The following is a 19,620-nucleotide window of genomic DNA, read 5'->3' as shown; positions in this document are numbered from 1 at the left end:
TCATATGGAAGCTAAAATCTCAAAGCCAAACAAAAATGTTGAAAGCTCTAAATTTCATTTAGATTTCTGAAAGTTTTCGTGCTGTCAGCTGCTGTCATTATCTGATCTGGGAAGCTACCAATGTCATCTAAGCCTCGGCCACTAATATGGGAAGAACCAAGATAAGATAGGATTTTCAATATGAGACAGTAGGGGTTAAGTCAAAGAGTATACCACAAGAGACTCAGCTGTGTTTATTTGGGTGAGTCCCTTGATCTGCCTGTGCCTCAGGTTCCTCATCTATAAAATGAGGAACCTTAACTAAGTGATTGCTAAGATCTTTCCGGTCCTGATAGTCTATCAGAGAGAAGGGTGTATAGTTTCATTTGATTGATCCTATTACCAGATTGATAGTTTTACGTAGTGGCAAGTAGTAGAGTCAGGCCAAGAATTAACATAGGGTGGGGCAAATGGTTTGTACTTCACTATCAACCTAAAAGTCGACAGTTTAAACCCACCCAGCGATGCCACAGAAGAAAGACCTGACTATCTGCTTTCTGAAAACTACAGCCAAGAAAACCCTATGGAGCAGTTCTACTTTGTAACACAGGGGGTTGCCATGAATCAGAAATGACTGAACAACAATGGGTTTGGTTTGATGGTTTGGGCCAGTCCCACAGAGTTGACTATTCCTGACCTATTCTGTTCCTATAGGTATGTCTGAAAATTCTGACATGAATCCTTCTCTCCATGTATTGCAAAAAACTCATTCCAGTAACTTGAAGAGCAGCCCTTTTTACTAGAAGGACCAGTAGTTTATCAATCAACAACAGGCGTACTACGTGAATTGCGCCTTTGCTGTGTCCCAGGTCATTGTGTCAAAACTTAGGGTTGGTTTATTCTACATCAACTACAAAACTCAGCTTACTTCCTCCCAGATGTCCCTCCTCCATCACTCTGACATGCAATATTATCAACAACCTTATATCTTCTCTTGTACCCTTATTCCCATTTATGCTCAGTTTAGACTCTCTCCTTCATATTCCCCTTCTCTGTCTGTCTCTGTCTCTGTCTCGCTTGCACACACTTTTTCTTTTTAAATCCATTTTTATCCACACTTACAATAATACTGGAGCCCTGGTGCGCAGTGGTTAGGAGCTCAGCTGCTAACCATACGGACAGCAGTTTGAATCCCCCAAATGCTCCTTGGAAACCTTATGGGGCAGTTCTACTCTGTCCTATAGGGTCACTATGAGTTGGAATCAATTGGATAGCAACGTGTTTGGGTTTTTTTTTGTTTTATAATGCTATTCTTGGCCTTTCCACTAGGCCTCCTGGGGTAGTCATTCTTTTCTGAATAAACGCATCTATATCGTCAACCTTTTTCTTAAAACAGTTCCTTCTGTGTCTGCACCTTATAGAAAAGCTGGCTTACCCAAGACAACACTGCCCATCAGAGGAGGTGCCACTTTCATTCTCCTTATGTCACCACACCTGTGGGAGGGATCATCATGCCCCTGGCCACAAACCTCTGCTTCCAGACCTCAATTGTGTCATCATAACTTAACAGCCCTTCTTCCGTGGAAGCCACATCCTTTGCTTATTGCTTTCTTTTCAAGTTCTCTACCAACTCCCTTTTCTCTGGCCTAGTTCCTACATACAGCAAGTCTAAAATCATGTTAAAAAACTCCACTACAAAGTAATTATCTCAACCTCAGCCAGACATTCAATACTGTTTATCAATCCTGTGTTCATTCCGATAACTAATCTATCGTACTTCTCTAAGTATCCTAAATTTGTTTCATTATTTTCAGAGCTCACCTCTTCTGCCTGTTTATTTTCAATGGATGACTTCACCGCTGACTTCTATGAAAAGATTATGCCATTTTAAAGGAATTTCGTCTAATTCTCTTCTTTCTGTCTCAGTATTTTTTCTTCATTTTTATCCATCCTCTCCTTTCTCCCTTTTTTCTCAAGGAAGAAATATTCCTCTTCTGTTCTTAGGCTAACACCTCCACTTGTTTTCTTGGTTCACTCTTCTTTAGGGCCTGTCTTTATAAATTGCAGCCCTTTTCTTTTGCTTTCTCACTCATATTTCATCAATGGTCCCTTCTTTAGCCTGCAAAATTGCTCATGTTTCTTCTTCCTTGAAACAAATCTTCTCCTAACTTTGCTACCTCTTTAAACGCACATTTATCTCTTCTCTTCACCATCAAACTTCTCTTAAACATCACCTGATATTATTGCCTGATTTAAACGGCTTCAACTCTCAATTCCTTGAAATTAGTATCTACTACTACAAGTTTATAGAAACAGCTCTATCAAGATCATATCAATGCTCTCCAAAATATCTTATCTGATAACCCCTCTACCTATCTTGGAGCCCTGGCGGCACAGTGGTTAAGAGCTATGACTGCTAACCAAAAGGTCAGCAGTTCGAATCTACCAGCCGCTCCTTGGAAACCCTATGGGGCAGTTCTATTCTGCTCTACAAGGTCGCTATGATGGCAACGGGTCTATCTATCTTTATCTGCATTTCTCTAGCATTTAATACTGTAGTATGCCCCCTTATTTCTTGTCAAAGAGTCAAGAGTAGAGTTTCCAGATAGAAGAGCTGATTTTCTTCTTGTCTCTTGGATTTCTTCCTTCTTTTGTCCTCATCCTTTCCTCCTCCCTTGTCACTCTATATTCATTCTTTGTGGATCTCATTCATTAGGTTTCAGGCAATTCCTCTGTACCATTATCTTCCAGAGCTCACAATGGCTTTCAAAATATTCGTATTTAGCTATAACCTCTTTCGGTAACTCTAGCTTACATTCCCAGCTTCCTTCTAAGTGCAGCTCAAAATCAACTTGACAAAACCAAAATTAACATTCTCCTCTCGAATTCTTCTTGTTTATATCTATTCTTTTTGGTTAAGAGCATGGCTACTCTCCCCAGCACCAGGCCATATAATTGAGACTTCAAGTCCACCCTTCCCCCAATAGTCAATCTGTCACCAAGCCCAGCAACTCAGAGAATGCGACTGGAAAAAAATGTCAAGATTATCTAATCTGACATCTTCCCTTTTCTTTTTTTATTTTATTGTTGTACTTTAAGTGAAAGTTTACAATTCCTGTTAGTCTCTCATACAAAAATTTATACATACATTGCTACGTGACCCTAATTGCTCTCCCTATACTGTGACCGCACATTTCTCCTTTCCACCCAATTTCCCCTGTTCATTCAACCAGCTCCTGACACTCTCTGCCTTCTCATCTCCAGACAGGAGCTGCCCATTTAGTCTCATGTATCTACTTTAGCTAAGAAGCACACTCTGCACGAGTATCATTTTATGTCCCATAGTCCAGTCTAATCTTTGTCTGAAGAGTTGGCCTCAGTAATGGTTTTAGTGCTGGGTTGACAGAGAGTCTGGGGGCCATGCTTTCTGGGGTTCCTCCAGTTTCAGTCAGACCATTGGGTCTGGTCTTTTTACTAGAATTTGAGTTCTGCACCCCACTTTTCTCCTGCTCCATCAGGGACTCTCTGTTGTGTTCCCTATCAGGGCGGTCATTGGTGGTAGCCAAGCACCAGATAGTTCTTCTGGTCTCAGGCTGGTTTATGTGGCCCTTTCTGTTTCTTGGGCTAATACTTTCCTTGTGACTTTGGTGTTCTTCATTCTTCAGCTGCGGGTTGGGACCAATTGATGCATCTTAGATGGCCACTTGCTAGCTTTTAAGACCCTAGATGCCACTCACCAAAGTAGGATGCAGAACATTTTCTTCATAGACTTTGTTAGGCCGATTGACCTAGATGTCCCCTGAAAGCATGGTCCCCAGACCTCTGTCCCTCGAAGTGTTTGGTTGTATTCAGGAAACTTCTTAGCTTTGGTTTAGTCCAGTTGTGCTGACCTCTCCTGTAGTGTGTACTGTCCTTCCCTTCACCTAATTCTTGTCTGCTATCTAGTTAGTGAATAAGCCTCATCCTCCCTCCCCACCCTCACAACCATCAAAGAACGCTTTCTTCTGTATTCAAACCTTTTCTTGAGGTCTTATAATAGTGGTCTTATACAATATTTGTCCTTTTGCGACTAACTAAATTCACTCAGCATAATGCCTTCCAGATTCCTCCATGTTATGTTTCATGGATTCATTGTTGTTCTTTATCATTGTGTAGTATTCCATTGTGTGAATATACCATAATTTGTTTATCCATTCGTTTGTTGATGGGCACCTACGTTGTTTCCATCTTTTTGCTATCGTGAGCAGTGCTGCAGTGAACATGGGTGTGCATATACCTATTCGTGTGACAGCTCTTATTTCTCTAAGATATATTCTAAGGAGCAGGACTGCTGGGTCATACACACCTTCCCTTTTCATGTGAGGAAACTGAAGCCCAGAGAAGTGACTTGCCTAAATCACTAGATTGTTAATTTTACAGACCTCTGAAAGTAGAGACTACTTCTCAGGAAGTCAGCTCAAGGGAGAACGCCACAAGGTACCTTGGTGGCTTGGGGACATGTGAGGACACTATCAGCTAGTAGAAGGGCAAGATGCTCTGAAAATGGAAATATGATAGGGAGGTGAGGATGGGGCATTGCAAACAAACTTGGCCTAGATTAAGTGTGATGATGAATGAAACTCCTCTGACAAATGACTGCACACTCACCTAGTTTTCTGTTCAAGGCAGTTGGGTAAGAATTTAGGGCAGTAGCTCCACTGGTGTCTAGTGATTGTAGCAATTCTTTTGATATTGTTTGCCACTGAAAATGGTGAAATCACTTGGAGGTTCAGACATCTTATTTAATACAGGGACTGAAAGCCTAGACCACCTTCGTTCATGAGTGCATGTATTCAGTAAATGTTTAATAAATATTTGAGCACCTGTATATGCCAAGTAGTGTGTTAGGTTCTGGGCATGGCAGTGAACCCTCCAAAGTCCTCCAACTGTTTCAAGTCCAATGACACAGCAACTAGCAAGCACATCAGTATGATACGGTATACAATTGCCTAAGCACAGGGGATGTGGGAGACCACAGAAGAGGCACCTCACCCAGCAGAAGAGTGCCAGGGAAGACCTTCTGGAAGAGTAAAATGCCATCACAGTGAGACTTACAGAGAAATAGAAGTGAACCAGCAATGTGTGAAGAGGGGCATAATCTTACAGGCAGAGAACAGCATTCAGGGAAGCATATAACCTGTCTGCTACCTCTAAATAGACTAAAAGCATCTATTGCACGGAATTGCTCTCTAAACCAGTATCTTCCAAACCATGTTCTAGGATGGCCAGAAAGGGCGATAGGAGAAAACAAGGAGAACAAGGACTTGAATTTATTATAGTGCAGAAAGGTTAAAAATAAGCAAAGAACATCCTCCTTTGCCTACAAGCGTGGGTTGTTTGTTAGTTTACAAAAAGAGCTCTATTATTTGGAGCTTCATGTGAACGTTTCTCATGGAATTATTTGTGATGAAAATCTGTACTTTCTTTATAGCAATTATTCAGTGTTTTTAGTTCCAGTGAAAATAAAAGCATACAGTAGGAATGACAAATATGATTTCCTAACAGCAAAGAAATCTCCTAGCTATAGAATAATCATTTTTAAAGGTCTATTTGGCATAACATTGAAAATATAAATTGACAAGAAAAACCAAAAAACCAAACCCATTGCCGTCGAGAAAATTTAAATCAGCAAAGAAAAGGCTTTTACAGACAGCTTTGTGTTATCTCTGTTTTTGGAGGAAAATTAAAGAAATAAAATCCCTCTCACACACAAGACCACCACCATCACCAGTGGCAGCAGTTTCATATCCAAATAAGCTCCTCACTATACTCTACTGTAGGGAGCCCTCATGGGGCAGTGGTTAAGCACCTGGCAGCCACTCTGTGGGAGAAAGATGTGGCAGTCTACTTCCTTAAAGATTAAATCCTTGAAAACCCTGTGGGGCAGTTCTACTTTGTCCTGTAGGGTTACTATGAGTTGGAATCAACTAGACAGCAATGGGTTTGTTTGTTTTTTGTTTATATGTATATATATATATGTATATATACTCTACTGTGCGACTAAGGGTTATTATGGATCCCTGGTGGTACAGTGGTTAAAAGCTCAGGCTGCTAATGAAAAGGTCAGCAGTTCGAATCCACTAGCTGCTCCTTGGAGACCCTATGAGGGCAGTTCTACTCTGTCCCATAGGGTCACTATAAGTTGGAGTCGACTTGACGGTAACGGTTTCGTTTAAGGGTTACCATATATGGCCCCTTGTTTGGACAGAAATATTTATATTATATTTTAAAATACCTATTCTTTGGTGGTATTCTATTGGCCAAAATGGAATATTAGACATGTAATTCCAGAATAAGAATCCACATGGAAAATGTGGTCAATCTTTAAAGTCTAGTCCCTGCTCCAAATTATAACTGATTTAACAAATACAAGATAGTTTTCAACATCTTCACAGTATACACATTTTTAGCTGATTGAAATTCAGTCCGTAATATAGATTCCTGATCATCACAAAACCTGCGAAGATGGTATTGGGAATAAAGGGTAGGCTCTTCTCTACTTTCCTTTAAAAGACCCAGAAGAAAGAGCAAGGAACACAAGGTGGAAAGTGGGCAGGATTCTGAATCAAGTAACATGGTACCATTCTATCCACCAACACTTACAGAGCTCCAAACACAGGCAGGCACAGTGAGAGGAAGACTAGTTAGTGAGAAGATGACTAACAGAGGCCGAAGCCTGGCCAAGTAAGGTGATGATGGGGATGGACAGCAACAGCACAGATTTAGAGACTAGCCTAGGAATCGATTTGAAATCGATATACATTTATTGAGACCCTACTGAGTTTACATCTGCCCACAGGAAGCTGCCCACCATGGGGCAGGCAAGGCTGGGCCTTCCTGTGGTGTCCTGGTTAGCTATCCGGAAGCCTGTTTAGGCATTTTTAGTTGACTGGTTTATCAGTTGGAATCGACTTGACGGCAATGGGTTTGGGTTGGGTTTACCAGGAGGTGGGATAAATGTGTAGGGGTCCACCTGGCAACTCTGGCAAGCAACATTAATGCGCTGTCTATATAGCGCTATTGACATGAGCATCTGAGGAGCACAGAAAATACTCACACTGGAGATAAAAGCCAGCCCACTAGGAAGTATATCAATATCTTCAGAGCCAGTTTCTGCAAAAGAAGTGTAGGATCAAAAAGATGCATGAAGGCTTAAAAAATAAATCTCAAAGTACAAACTTCGAGCTTCTTTTGGAAACTACATTGCCTATTTCAACTATTTACTTGGGAAAAAACTTTCAGGAATACCACAGGCATGCTACTCTACTACAAAACCTGAATCAAACTCCTTAAACACTAAATTCTTTTTTTAGAACTCCATTTTCAGGAGAAAGAGGCAAATAACTAGAAAACAAACTCATATGCTAAATTTATTCTTTAAGTAACAACTTCCAGGGTGTGTCCTGAGGCGTTTAGGCTTAACCAGGCTGGTCAAACAGACTGAGTGAGAATATCTGCAAAGTCATCACTGTGAAGCCCTTTCTGCCAAACTTTCTCCTGTTCCAACTTGCTGATGAGACCTAAAAATTTATCATGATATAAGCCTATTGGAAAATTACTGAAGAATTGTTCTCTGTTACAAAAGTAATAGGTCTAAGGGCGGACTATTGAGTATAAATCAATTTGAGAGTTCAGTTATAGCCTTCTCATTGAGAGTTGATCTTGAGCATTTCCCTGTGGAAAGAGGCAAATAAATACGATAAATTGTGAACAGGATGAAAAAGGGGCTCCAAGCAGAGATAGACACACATGCCCTAAGCAGGCAGTGTGAAGGTGATGGCTATCCAATGTGTCAGATTGTATTTTAAAACTATAACAGCACCAGTATATATCACAGCTACACGATCTTCTCCAAATGTGATGTTGACACCCTTCTGTCAAAAGGTAGGCCCTCCAGATACTTTTGTATCTGCCTTGACTAATGGAATAAGGGGAAAGTGATGCTACCAGACATCTAAGGCTAAGTCATAAAAAGTGATAGGGCTTCCACCTGGTTCTCTCTCTTGCTCTCATCCTCTCTCTTACCCTCAAGGCATGCACCTTGGGAGCCCCGAACCAAATGTAAGAAGTCTGCCTTCTCTGAAGCTACAGAGAGTCTATAGAGGTTGAGAGAGAGAGACCTGAGGAGCCACAGATGACTCCAATTACCAGCCTTTTGGTCACTTTAGTTGGTGCAAATAGAACAGAGATGAGCTGTCTCTACTGAGCCCTGACAAAATTGTAAATTTGTTAGCAAAATAAATATTGTTGTTGTTTTCAGCTAACGTTAATTTTTGGGGTGGTTTATTACATAGCCGTAGTAATTAGAACACGTAGGAAAATGGTTACCTGGCGAAATGGGTTACTAGAGTGTCAACAGGCAACTGGCAGAGGGGAGGGGAGAATTCAGAAAATAAAAGTGGACAAAGCCAAAGAAAATGCAAATTCCAATCAACAGAATGGTGGGCAATAGGCATTGAAAACTGGAAAGCAGATATTTAATTTTATTCATTATACTGAAGGTTAAAACTAATCCTCAGTTAGCAACCTGAACATTAATCAGAACTTCCTATTTTCTAAGCATTCTGGTTAATCAGGTTTTACCTATATATGGTACCTGGACGGCCTGAAATATTTAATGCTATTTCCAAATGGAGTAATACAGACCTTGGGAAAATCCAATGAAATAATAAAATTTAAAAAATTTTCTGCTGTTTCTCCTGCCTCTTTGAACACTCCTGCTTGGCTTCCTTTTATCCTAACCTCTTCTCCACCTCTCTCTTAAATGTGGATATTCTACAAGCTTTGCCCTTGGGTCTTTCTCATGGCAGAGCATCCATTCCACTGCATGATCTACTCCACTCCCATGGCTTCAGCTTCCTCCAGCATGGTCTTCACTTACCAATCTCTAAATCAAGCCTAGATCTGTCTCCCAAGTTCTAGAGCTCTGAATTCACCTATATATTGGGCATTTCCACCTGGATTTCTCAAAGTTAACACGTCCCAAACTGACCTGGACATTTTCCCCTTGAATCTGCTCCATTTCCTATATCTCTATTTCAATTGATGACACTTCTATCCTCCAAGTACCCAAAGCAGAACTTTCGGAATTTCTTTAACGCCCCCCTCTTCCCCAAATCCAATTGATCACCAGTTATTTAAGCTCTAGTACTTCCTCCTGGATTTCTACAATAGGTTCCTAATAAGTCAGCTTTCTCCCTACAGTCATCCTCTGCACTGCAGACGGAATCATTTTTTTAAATTTCCAAGTTGACCTTGTTACTCCCCTGCTTAAAACCCTTCAGAGGTTCACCAGAGATTGTTGTGTAAAGCCCAAGCTCCTTGGTCTGGAATCCCAAGTGCTCCACATCTTGGCCCCAAGCTCCATTCTTGCAGTTCTCACCCTTTACTCCACATTCCAGTTGTGTTGAAGTACTTGTATAAACAGTTTGTGAAATGTGCAGACTCCTCACCTGCATGCCTGTGCACATGCTTCTCTCTCCTTCTTGGCACACCCACACCTCTCCCATGGCACCCTCACCTTCACCTGGCTGAGTAGCACAGTTCTTGGAGATAAGCATGGGAGCCATGCCCTCAGCCTTTCCCACCTCCATGGGTCTAGTGTCCCTTTTATGTACTAATACTGTCACCTGTGACTACCTCCACCATCACACTTTTCACACTGTGCTGCAAACATCTGTTCACTTGTTAATTTCCTACTAGACAGTCAGCTTCCTGGAGACAAGGACTGGGTTTATTCAGTACTGTACCCTTGCTGTTGCTAGGTGCTGTAGATTTTCGATGCATAAAGACTCCATGTGACAAAGTAGAACTGCTTCATAGAGTTTCCTGGGCTGATATCTTTATGGAAATAAACCATCAGGTCTTTCTCTCACACTGTATCCTTGCACCTAACATAATGCCTACATTTTTACTGCAGAAGTACTCCAGAAGTGCTGGTTAATTGAAAAAACAAGACAAACAGGTTTAGTTTCTTGTACTTTGTCTGGTTTTGAGGCTAAACAATTGCAAGTATTAATTTCTGAGTACAAAATATCCTGAGTTGCTCTGTGGGTTGGCTTCTTATTCCAACACCATTTCACATATCTCCTATGACAACATAAACCCACCCACTCCTATAATAACAGGAATAGGCAGTTTTTCAGAGGGGTTGTACCTGTTTTTATTTACTCATGCCACCCAGAACATGGGGAAGTGAGTACTGTGCATTGAAAAGTGGAAAAAAATTACCTGTTGACTGCACAATATTCCTGTCCCTTCCTACCCCTGCCTTGTAACTGCATAATGGGGCCCAGTGTATCTCAACAACAGTGGCAACTATGGGAATATGAGCCCCAAGGACACCCTCCCGTGAGTCTTCCCCACATACTCATTAACCTGTGCTCAACTCTCATTAAAACCCTAATTCTACACCTAAAATCAGCCTTATGAATAGCTGTTGTTGTTAGTTGCTGTTGATTCTGACTCATGGCAACCCCACGAGTACAGAGTAGAACTGCTCTATAGGGTTTTCAAGGCTGTGACCTTTCGGGAGCGGATCACCAGGCTTTTCTTCTGAGGCACCTCTAAGCAGGTTTGAAGTGCCAACCTTTCGGCTGGTAGTCGAGCGCTTTGTGCCGTCCAGGATCTATGCTTTTCAACCCGTTAATCCCACTGTTTGGTATAACTTCATTTCTTTGGACTTCAACCATGCCCCTGTACACTGGAGCCTACAGGAACCCTGAGAAAGGGTCACATCAGAAATTACTACCAGTTAATATTATCATTTCATAATTTGGAGAGAGGATTCTAACAGCCAGCTAAGAAAGCAATCGGGACCTACTTTGGGGTGGAAACATATCCTGGAGAGTGAGAAAGTCACAGAAGGGGAGAAAAGATGTCTTAAGGGAAAATAGGAAGATAAAATTACAAGGGTTAGCCCCTTGATAATTCTGCCCAGGGCAGATCCTGATAATGCTATCCATATTTCAAGTGCAGCTTTGGTTAAACGCCAAGGACAGCCAAATAACTTCCTGGTTAAAACAATCCCTGACCTTCAAAGTCTTGGAACAAAAATAAGCTTCATACAGAAACATCTGTATAAGACATGATTTCTGGAAGGAAAAGTAGTTCAATCTTTCAACCTTTCGTTCCAGAAAGAATACTGGGGAAGGAAGAAAAAAAAAAAAAAAGGAAGAGTTTCTCCCACAAATAAAGTTAACTCCAAATGTCTGGGTCTTGAAGAAAACAAATCAGAATTTTCCCCTAGCTCTGTTACTGCCCACCACACCCTGCCAAAATATTTCAGTGGTTTTCTATTGCTTATTATAGTCTTAATACTGATCTTTATTTAAATACTTAGCTTGCCCTTTTCAGGGTTTTGGTCAGCCTCTATTTGTTAATATTTCAGTTTATTTTATTTTATTTTTTTTTGGTCACAGGTTTTCTGTTTTCTTCTGCTGCAGTACTTCTTTCCTGAAGCTTCCATAATGAAAATGTGTTGTCAGTAGATAAGAAAGGCAGTGTCACACAACAGAAAGTTCAAAGGCAGAGAAGCAAAAAACAACTGTGTTCATAATCTACACACGTCACCCACTAATTCTGGACCATTGGGCAAGTAACTTAATTCTTCCATCTGTCAGTTTCCTAATCTGCGAAGCACAGATAGCAGCACACGCCTTACAGGTAAGTTGTGAGGATGACGTAGATGTTTGTATAAGACTCAACGGTGTGCTTCATAGACATTAAGCCTTTGATAAAGCAGCTGGTTTTTTTTTTTTTGGTAGTATTGATAATTTTTATTGTTGTTGTTACTGGAATTGCATCATATTTTATTTCTGTTTAAACATTTTTGTGGTAAAAATATATAACAAACATTTGCCATTTTAACCATTTTTAAGTGTACAATTCACTGACATTAATTACATCCACCATTTTGCACAACCATCACCACCATCCTATTCCAAATGTTTTTCATCACGTCAAACAGACACTCAGTACCCCTTAAGCAATAACTCCCCATTTCCCCCCTCTCCCAGCTCCTGATAAGCACTAATAAACTTTTGTCTCTGTGCATTGGCCTACTGTAGATATTTCATGTAAGTGGGCTCATAGAATATTTATTCTTCTGTGTCTGACTTATTTCACTCATCATAAAGTTTTCAAGGTTCATCCTTGTCATAGCATGTATCAGAACTTCATTTCTCTTTATGGCTATTTCCACTGTATGTATGTCCCACATTTTGTTCGTCCATTCATCAGTTGAAAGACACTTGGGTTGTTTCCACCTCTGACTATTGTGAATAATGTTGCAACGAACACTGACGTAAAATATCTGTTTGAGTTCCTGCTTTCAGGCCTTCTGGGTATATACCCAGGAGTAGGATTGCTGGGCCATGTAGTAATTCTATGTGAGCTTTTTGAGGAACTGCCGAACTGCTTTCCACAGCAGCTGCACCATTTTACATTCCCACAGCAATGCACGGGGGTTCCAATTTCTCTACATCCTCGACAACATTTGTTATCCTCCCCCCCACCTTTTTTGATAATAGCCATCTTAATGGGTGTGAAGTGGTATCTCCTGGTTTTTATTGGCATTTCTGTAATAACTAAAGAAAGAGCCCTGGTGGCGCAGTGGTTAAGTGCTCAGCTACTAACAGAAAGATCGGATGTTTCAACCCGCCAGCCAATCCCCGGGAGAAAGATGTGGCTATCTGCTTCTGTAAAGATTTACAGCCTTGAAAATCCTATGGGACAGTTCTACTATGTTTTACAGAGTCGCTATGAGTTGGAAATGTCTTGATGGTAACAGGTTTAATGGCTAATGATGTTAAGCATCTTTTCATGTGCTTATTGGCCTTCTGTATATCTTCTTGGGGAAAATGTCTATGCAAGTCCTTTGCTCATTTTTTAATAGGCTTGTTTGTCTTCTTGTGGTGGAGTTGAGTGGTTATTATTTTCAGATATATATCAGTATTTTCCTATTGACAAATGTCCGATAATCATGCCAACTTGCTTAGTTCTGCAAGTATAAAATGCAAATATGCAAACAGACACAAGAAACATGGCATTTTTCCTTCGGCTCCTAGCCAGCTTCCAGCCATTTAAGTCATTTTATTTAAAATATTTGGAGAATCAGAACCTTGGCCTATGTCTTACAATATTAGCTCGAGTTTAAGCTTCTCAAATCTAGTTTAATTATATAACTTGAGAGCCAGATTAGACTTTAGCAATCATCTAATGAACCCTCTAACTTACTTGGCAGACTCATACTTTTGAGAGGTACATATGTTGCAAGTATAAATATTACTCAACAAAACAGCAAATAAATGAATGAATATCATATTTTGTTATTTTTTAAATCCAATTAAACCTGACCTTGAGTCCACATCCCACTAGGCTGATTTAAGTGACTACTGGGTTTCTTTGCTAGGGTGTGCAAAGACCCTAGGTGGTAGGTCTTAAAACTGGGCAGAGTATTTTGGGACAATCATATGGTCTTCATTCTACACTAGCCACTACTGATTACTCACTGCCATGCCCATGTGGTCCTTTTTCATCAGATAGCTCTGCCACTTTCGTGCCATGTTTGGGTGCAAGGTCTTTGCTCTGGCTGAGACACACAATGCAAAGGGTCTAGCCCCCTTAAAGATACCTTGTATCCATTCCTTCTGAGGTCTTGCTTCTTCCCCAGAATACTGTCAGGCAGTGGGGCAAGGGTCCCTGCTATTCAAAAAATCCATGTATTCTTATCCCTTCTCTATCATAGTCCCTAGAAGCAGCTCAGGTTTTTGAACACAAAAGTCAGGAAGGGATCTGTCTTCAGCTACTTCTGCTTTTCATCCCACAGCACAAACCTCCCCTAAGACTAAGGAGCACAAGGTTCAGGCTACTTTTTTTTTTTAAGAAATTAAGAGGAAGAAATTTAAAAAAGAAAAAGAAAAGACAGAAAACCAAAACCACAAAAGTCTCTTACTCTTCTGTTTCTTTTATAGTAAGAAAAATAAAATACAAACTCCTATCACAATAAACTATCCTGCAACACACTGATAAATAAGGCACAGTCCTTGACCCTAGGGAGTTTAAAATCTGATAGGGAGAGGAAGAGAGAATGCTGAGAGCTCTAAAGTAAATAAGTGTGCTAGCTGTCATAAGTAAATCATAGTTTCAGAGTGCTGTGAGAGTTCAGGGGAAGGAGAGGAATTTGCAGCTGTTTTCAGCTAGCAGAGACAGAGGAATACGTGGAGAGAATTTCATGAGCAAAGGTGACAAACTGAAAGAACACATTCCCAGAACAGTGAACAGAATCTAGTTTGAAGTTTTTTTTCCTAGTAGCGGTGTCAGGAAGAATTGGAAGGTAAGAACCCAAATAAGCAGTTCTGACAATGACTGGTAGATAAAATGAGTTTTGTGTGAAGAGACAGAGAAGAAAAATGATGCCAGCATGTTGCACATGGAACATGAGGGACGAAGGGAAAATAAACAGTCCCTGGATTTTGAACTGAGTCTCTTGAGAATGCGGGTACATTACATAGGAGAAGTTTAGATGAATAGATTCTCATGGGTTGGGAAATGAGGAAGGAAATTACAGAAACATGAAGTAGATTTCAGATTAGGTTGAGTCTGAGGTGGAGGCACCCTTTGGTGACAGAAAATGAAGGCCTGCAGTTTGAGAGGTTAGGGATGAGGCTACGGCTTTCAGATTAATTTTTTAGAATCTCAGTAGGATGTAAGGTTCTTAGGGTAAGGGCTAAGTCATATTTTCTTGGTACTTGCAGATAAATTTTGAAAGAAGTCACACTTGAAGCCAGGAATGTCATCAAAGAGAGGAAGGAAGGGAGAAAAAGAGAGAAGAAAAAAAAATAATACAGGCAACAGAAGACAAGCATAATGAGATATCACCGAAGGGAAAGCAGGGATGGCCAAGGAGTAGTCAATGACATTCTTCAAATGATGGAGAGACATCAGTAAGGAAAAGGACTGAGAAAAAGCCAGATTTGGGCATTTAAGAGATCCCTGGAGACCTTGAATGGTGTAGCTTGGGTAAAGTGGATGGGGGTAGCCCTACTATGGGGGTCTAAGGAGTAATGAGGCATAACTTGGCACTCAGGTGGATGGCGATCAAGAAATTGTGCTGGCCCCTCTTGCTACTGCACGTACTTACCGATTCCCTCAATGAGGTGGCAGTTTCCAGGTTCTACTGGCTCCACTTCTCGTGATGCATTCATTCTTCGCCTGTAGAAAATAAAAATGAACACTGGAAGTCATTGCACAACATCCAAAATCAATGTTTAAACATGGCTTTTAGTCACTTTTGTATTGGTTAACTCTATTAGAATTTAAGGGTGACATAACAAGTAAATATTTGGAGTCTGCTTTTACTGGTAAATGTGGACACTGTTGATAATAATGCTAACTTCACTCAGTTATTACAAGGTTCAAATGTGATTATATAAGGAAAACGCTCTGCTGCCCAAATAAAAGACACAATTTAATAGTATGCATACTGAACAATATTATTAATTTAAATATACAAAATAACATCCTTCAATTTGCCAAAGTACTGTCTACTATAGATCTGCACTTTCCCCCCTTAGTCCCAATAGTTTTGTTTTTTGAATCCCTTCACAATTGCCTTCCCCCAAATCAATAGGGTCTCCCAGTAGCTATATCCTTTAACTTTTGCTTTAGCTTTATTTTTTAAATTTTATACCAACTTACTTTGCAGGTATGTAAATTCATTAAACTGACCACAATCTAAGCAATTGACCAAGTTATTTTTCAATACAGTGTTCTTGTTTTCACGGTGAAACACTCCTCTAAATACAAGGGATAATTTTTTAAATTTTTGTTAAACTGTGTTCAGGAAGGCTTTACACTTACTGTCACTTAAAAAAATATCTTTTAAATCTATTTTGTTTCTGACTCTCTCACATGGGTACAAAGGTAGCAAATGTAACAATAAACACTCTCAAACTGGACTAGAAAGTATTGCCAAAAGGCATCAGGCACCTCAACAAATTCTAGATGTGAACCTTGGTGGAAACCAGATTCTACTTAGAGAAATAAATAAAAACAATACAAAGACAACTGAACGCAAGCAGAGGCTTTAGACACACTCAGGGGTGCATATCATCACCTAACATTTCTTCTTTCTAGCCCAGTATTGACTTTTCCTGAGACATTTCTGAGATGGATATTACCACCTGATCTTCCCCTTAAAAAGGCTGGATACCTAGAAAATGCCAGATACCCACTGCGGGTTTCAGCTCATTTCCCTGTTGTCTGGCTAGCTCTTTTAATCTGGGAGGGTTCTGTAACCAAGTACTCCTCAGTGGTTAACCAGGCTTGGGCAAAGTTTTGAATCAGCCATAAACATTCATCTGGTAGACTGGTCTCTTCCCCCACGGCCAACACTTCTAAGGGAGTTTTTTTTCTGCAGGAGCAGAATGCCAAGGGCGACCTGGGACAGGGGACATGACTTTCAGAAAATAAAGGGGGGCATTTCCTCCCTACCCTCTTAGAAAGTAAAAGAGCCCACTTTCCACAGAAGAAGCTTCTCAAGAGATAGTTTGCTGGGTGAGAGAGGAAAGTGAGGCCTCAAAAGTCTCTCTTTCCTACTCGCTAGGAAGAGGGCACCGAGCAGCCCAGGAACTACCTCGGAAGAGGCGAGAAAGGTAGCAGAAGACGCCCTCACCAAAATACCAGCTCACCTTAACGCCCATAACCTCTCCCCAATTAGGGCCAAGCCGACCCCCAGAAGGGTCAGCGCCACCAGCTTCCCCATGGTCTACGGACGACTGGTGGCAGCGAACCGGCTCGGGGCGCTCCGGGACGGCGTGGGTGGCAGGCTCCCCCGCCGACTGGTGCCCGCTCGGTCCCGCCCCGCCCCGCTCCGCCCACCGCCGTCTCCGGGACAGACGTGCGGCCAGAGCGGTACTGCTCAGCGCCAGGCTTCCTGCGCGCGTTCGGCCGTAGCGGGTTCAAGGCCACCTTTCAAGTTTCAAGGCGTAAAGGTTTAAAGGTTCTTCCCAACCTCCTCCCCGCCCCCCCGAAGGCTGAATTTTCAGAGAGGAAGCCCGGGGAAGGTCTGACGTTCTCTTGGCAGCTTTGGCACCAGCGCACCAGTTGGTAGGACGGTGGAGGGAGTTTGCTGCTACAAGCCGCGGCATTCTACCTTAGCTCCTTAATCGACAGTGAGGGGAGTTGAAAGAGCAGAGTGGCGGGGAGCTTGAGTTCAGAGCCCGGAACTTCGAGCTTCTGGACCACAGGTTGTGAGTTGAGATAGAGAAATGCGGTCGATCCACTGGGAGGCTTCGAGGGAGAGGATAATTTAAGTGAAGGGCTTCTCCAAGATTTGGGGCAGGGGACCTTGTCTCCTGGCCTCCATGCCCTACCTCAGAGTGTCGAACACGATGTGTACGGAGTTAACATTTTTGACTGGATGGATTTGTGAATATCTTTGTGTCCCCATTGTTGATGGGATTAAAAAAAATCGGAGGGAGAGAAGGAAAGGAAATAGGATAGGGGCCTTCTGGGCAACATGGCGCTATAGTCAGGAAATAGAATAGGAGACAGAGTTCCTCAGTAGGTTAGGCTTTCGAAAGGCTTCTTGACTTTCTTCTAGGCCTTCAGTTTCCCTAGGCAAGGAATGCACTTTCCCCTTTCATAATGACGATCACCTTGGAGGGAAGGGGCTGGACCAGTGGCAGATGATGGGAAAGATTTGAGGAGTTTGAGCACAGCAAAGTAGAATCTTCAAGCATGATCTGTTTTTATTTACCAACAGAAAGAAATGGTAGTCCTATTGAGTTTAACTGCATAAATATTTCTTAAGAGACCAAGGTTTACTAGACCTGAGGATATTAAGAAAAGTTGGTCCCTGACTTACGTGATACAGTTATAGTATGAATACATAATTACAGTATGAATAATGAAGCCTGACACTTAACACAGCTCACACGAATTCAAAGTTCAGACCATTGAACTTTTCATATGTTAATGCTTTTAATTCTCAGAACAACCTACGAGGTAGGTAACATTACCCCAGTTTTATAGATAAGAAACTGAGAAACAGAGTGGTTGAGTAACTTGCTCTAGGTCACACAGTGGCAGAGCCAGGCAGTCTGGCTCCAAAGTCTGTGCCCTTAATAGTGCTGCCTCTACTGAGCTGCCTCTGTTAAAGCTAAGGAAGACAGACTGTACTAAAAGAACACTGTAAAACCTAGGGTACAGATTTTTAAAACTATTTTTAAGATGACTAATTTTAAAAGAGTGCAAGCAGAGGATGAATTTGAGGCTGTTTTCACTAGGACTTAGGAACAGAGATATGACAAAGAGAAGAGGGCTCCCAGAGCTGTGGGGTCAAGAGTGTGCTGCAGGTGTGTGTGCAGGGCTTGGGGGCCACGTCACTGAGTTTGGATCCAGCTTGGAAAAGTAACTTAACTTTCTTAAGCTACAGATTCCTCTTCTGTAAAATATCATCCACCTCATAAATTGCTTAAATGTGATGAGTGGTAAAATGCTCAGCACTGTGCTTGCTATACTCTTAAGTGGTCAATAAACATAACTGTTAAGCCTGAAGAGCCCTGGTGGTGCTATGGTTAAGTATTTGGCTGCCAACCAAAAGGTGGGCAGTTTGAATCAACGAGCTGCTCCTTGAAAACCCTATGGGGCAGTTCTACTCTGTCCTGTAGGGTTGCTATGAACGAATCGACTCAACGGCAATGGGTATGAAGTCTGAACCTACATGTGGGATTGTAGGCTCGTTGTGGGAAGAGGCCCCATTCTGTCGATCACTGGGTCTTCCAGTGACAGCCACAGCGCCTTGTACTTAATAGTTGCTCAAATAAATATTGATTAGATGGATGGATGCAAAATATGGACTTGGGAGAAGGAAAAATGGAAAAATAAAAAGAAATGGAATGCTCAACAACAGAAACAATCCAATGAAAAAATGGGCAAAGGACTTGAATAGACATTTCTCCAAAGAAGATATATAAATGGTCAGTAAGCATATGAAAAGATGCTCAACATCACTAGTCATTAGGGAAATGCAAATGAATACAAGGAGATACCACTTCATACCCAGTAGAATGGCCATTATAAAAAAGGGGGGAATAACAAATGTTGCGAGGACGTAGAGAAATTGGAACACCTGTGTGTTGGCTGTGGGAATGTAAAATGGTGCTGCTGCTATAGAAAGCAGTGTGGTGGTTCCTCATATCATCCAGCAATCCCACTCCTAGCTATAGACCCAAAAGCCTTGAAAGCAAGGATCCAAACAGATACTTGTACATCAGTGTTCACTGCAGCATTATTCACAATGGTCAAAGGTGGTAACAACTCAAGTGTCCTTCAACAGATGAACAGATTTAATGGCGCAGTGGTTAAGAACTTGGCTGCTAACCAGAAGGTAGGCAGTTTGAATTCACCGGCCACTCCTTGAAAACCTTATGGGGCAGTTCTACTCTGTCCTATAGGGTTGCTATGAGTCGGAGTCGACTTGACAACAACAAGTTTTTAATGGTGTCATGGTTTGAATTATGTCCCCCAAAAATTGTGTATCCATTTGGCTAGGCCATGATTCCTGGTACTGTGTGATTTTCCTGTATGTTGTAAACC

At 41.5% G+C, this 19,620-nt stretch overlaps 1 protein-coding gene across 1 annotated transcript in view; it reads right to left on the bottom strand.

Moving 5' to 3' along the window:
* PON3 (paraoxonase 3) overlaps window positions 1-16,840 on the bottom strand; it is a 30,040-nt gene extending 13,200 nt beyond the window's left edge. The window contains exons 1-3 of the mRNA XM_004386138.2: window positions 16,710-16,840; window positions 15,161-15,231; window positions 7,076-7,131 (exon numbers count right to left, since the gene is read on the bottom strand). Coding sequence (XP_004386195.1) covers window positions 7,076-7,131; window positions 15,161-15,231; window positions 16,710-16,783 — 201 coding nt within the window. The 5' untranslated portion in view covers window positions 16,784-16,840. The remainder of the gene's footprint in view (window positions 1-7,075; window positions 7,132-15,160; window positions 15,232-16,709) is intronic.
* Between the last annotated feature and the right edge of the window lie 2,780 nt (window positions 16,841-19,620).

This window comes from Trichechus manatus, unplaced genomic scaffold, assembly GCF_000243295.1.
Source record: "Trichechus manatus latirostris isolate Lorelei unplaced genomic scaffold, TriManLat1.0 scaffold00156, whole genome shotgun sequence".
NCBI classification, from domain to species: domain Eukaryota; kingdom Metazoa; phylum Chordata; class Mammalia; order Sirenia; family Trichechidae; genus Trichechus; species Trichechus manatus.
Note: the sequence above shows the minus strand (reverse complement) of the source record. Positions and strands in the feature narration are given on the sequence as shown.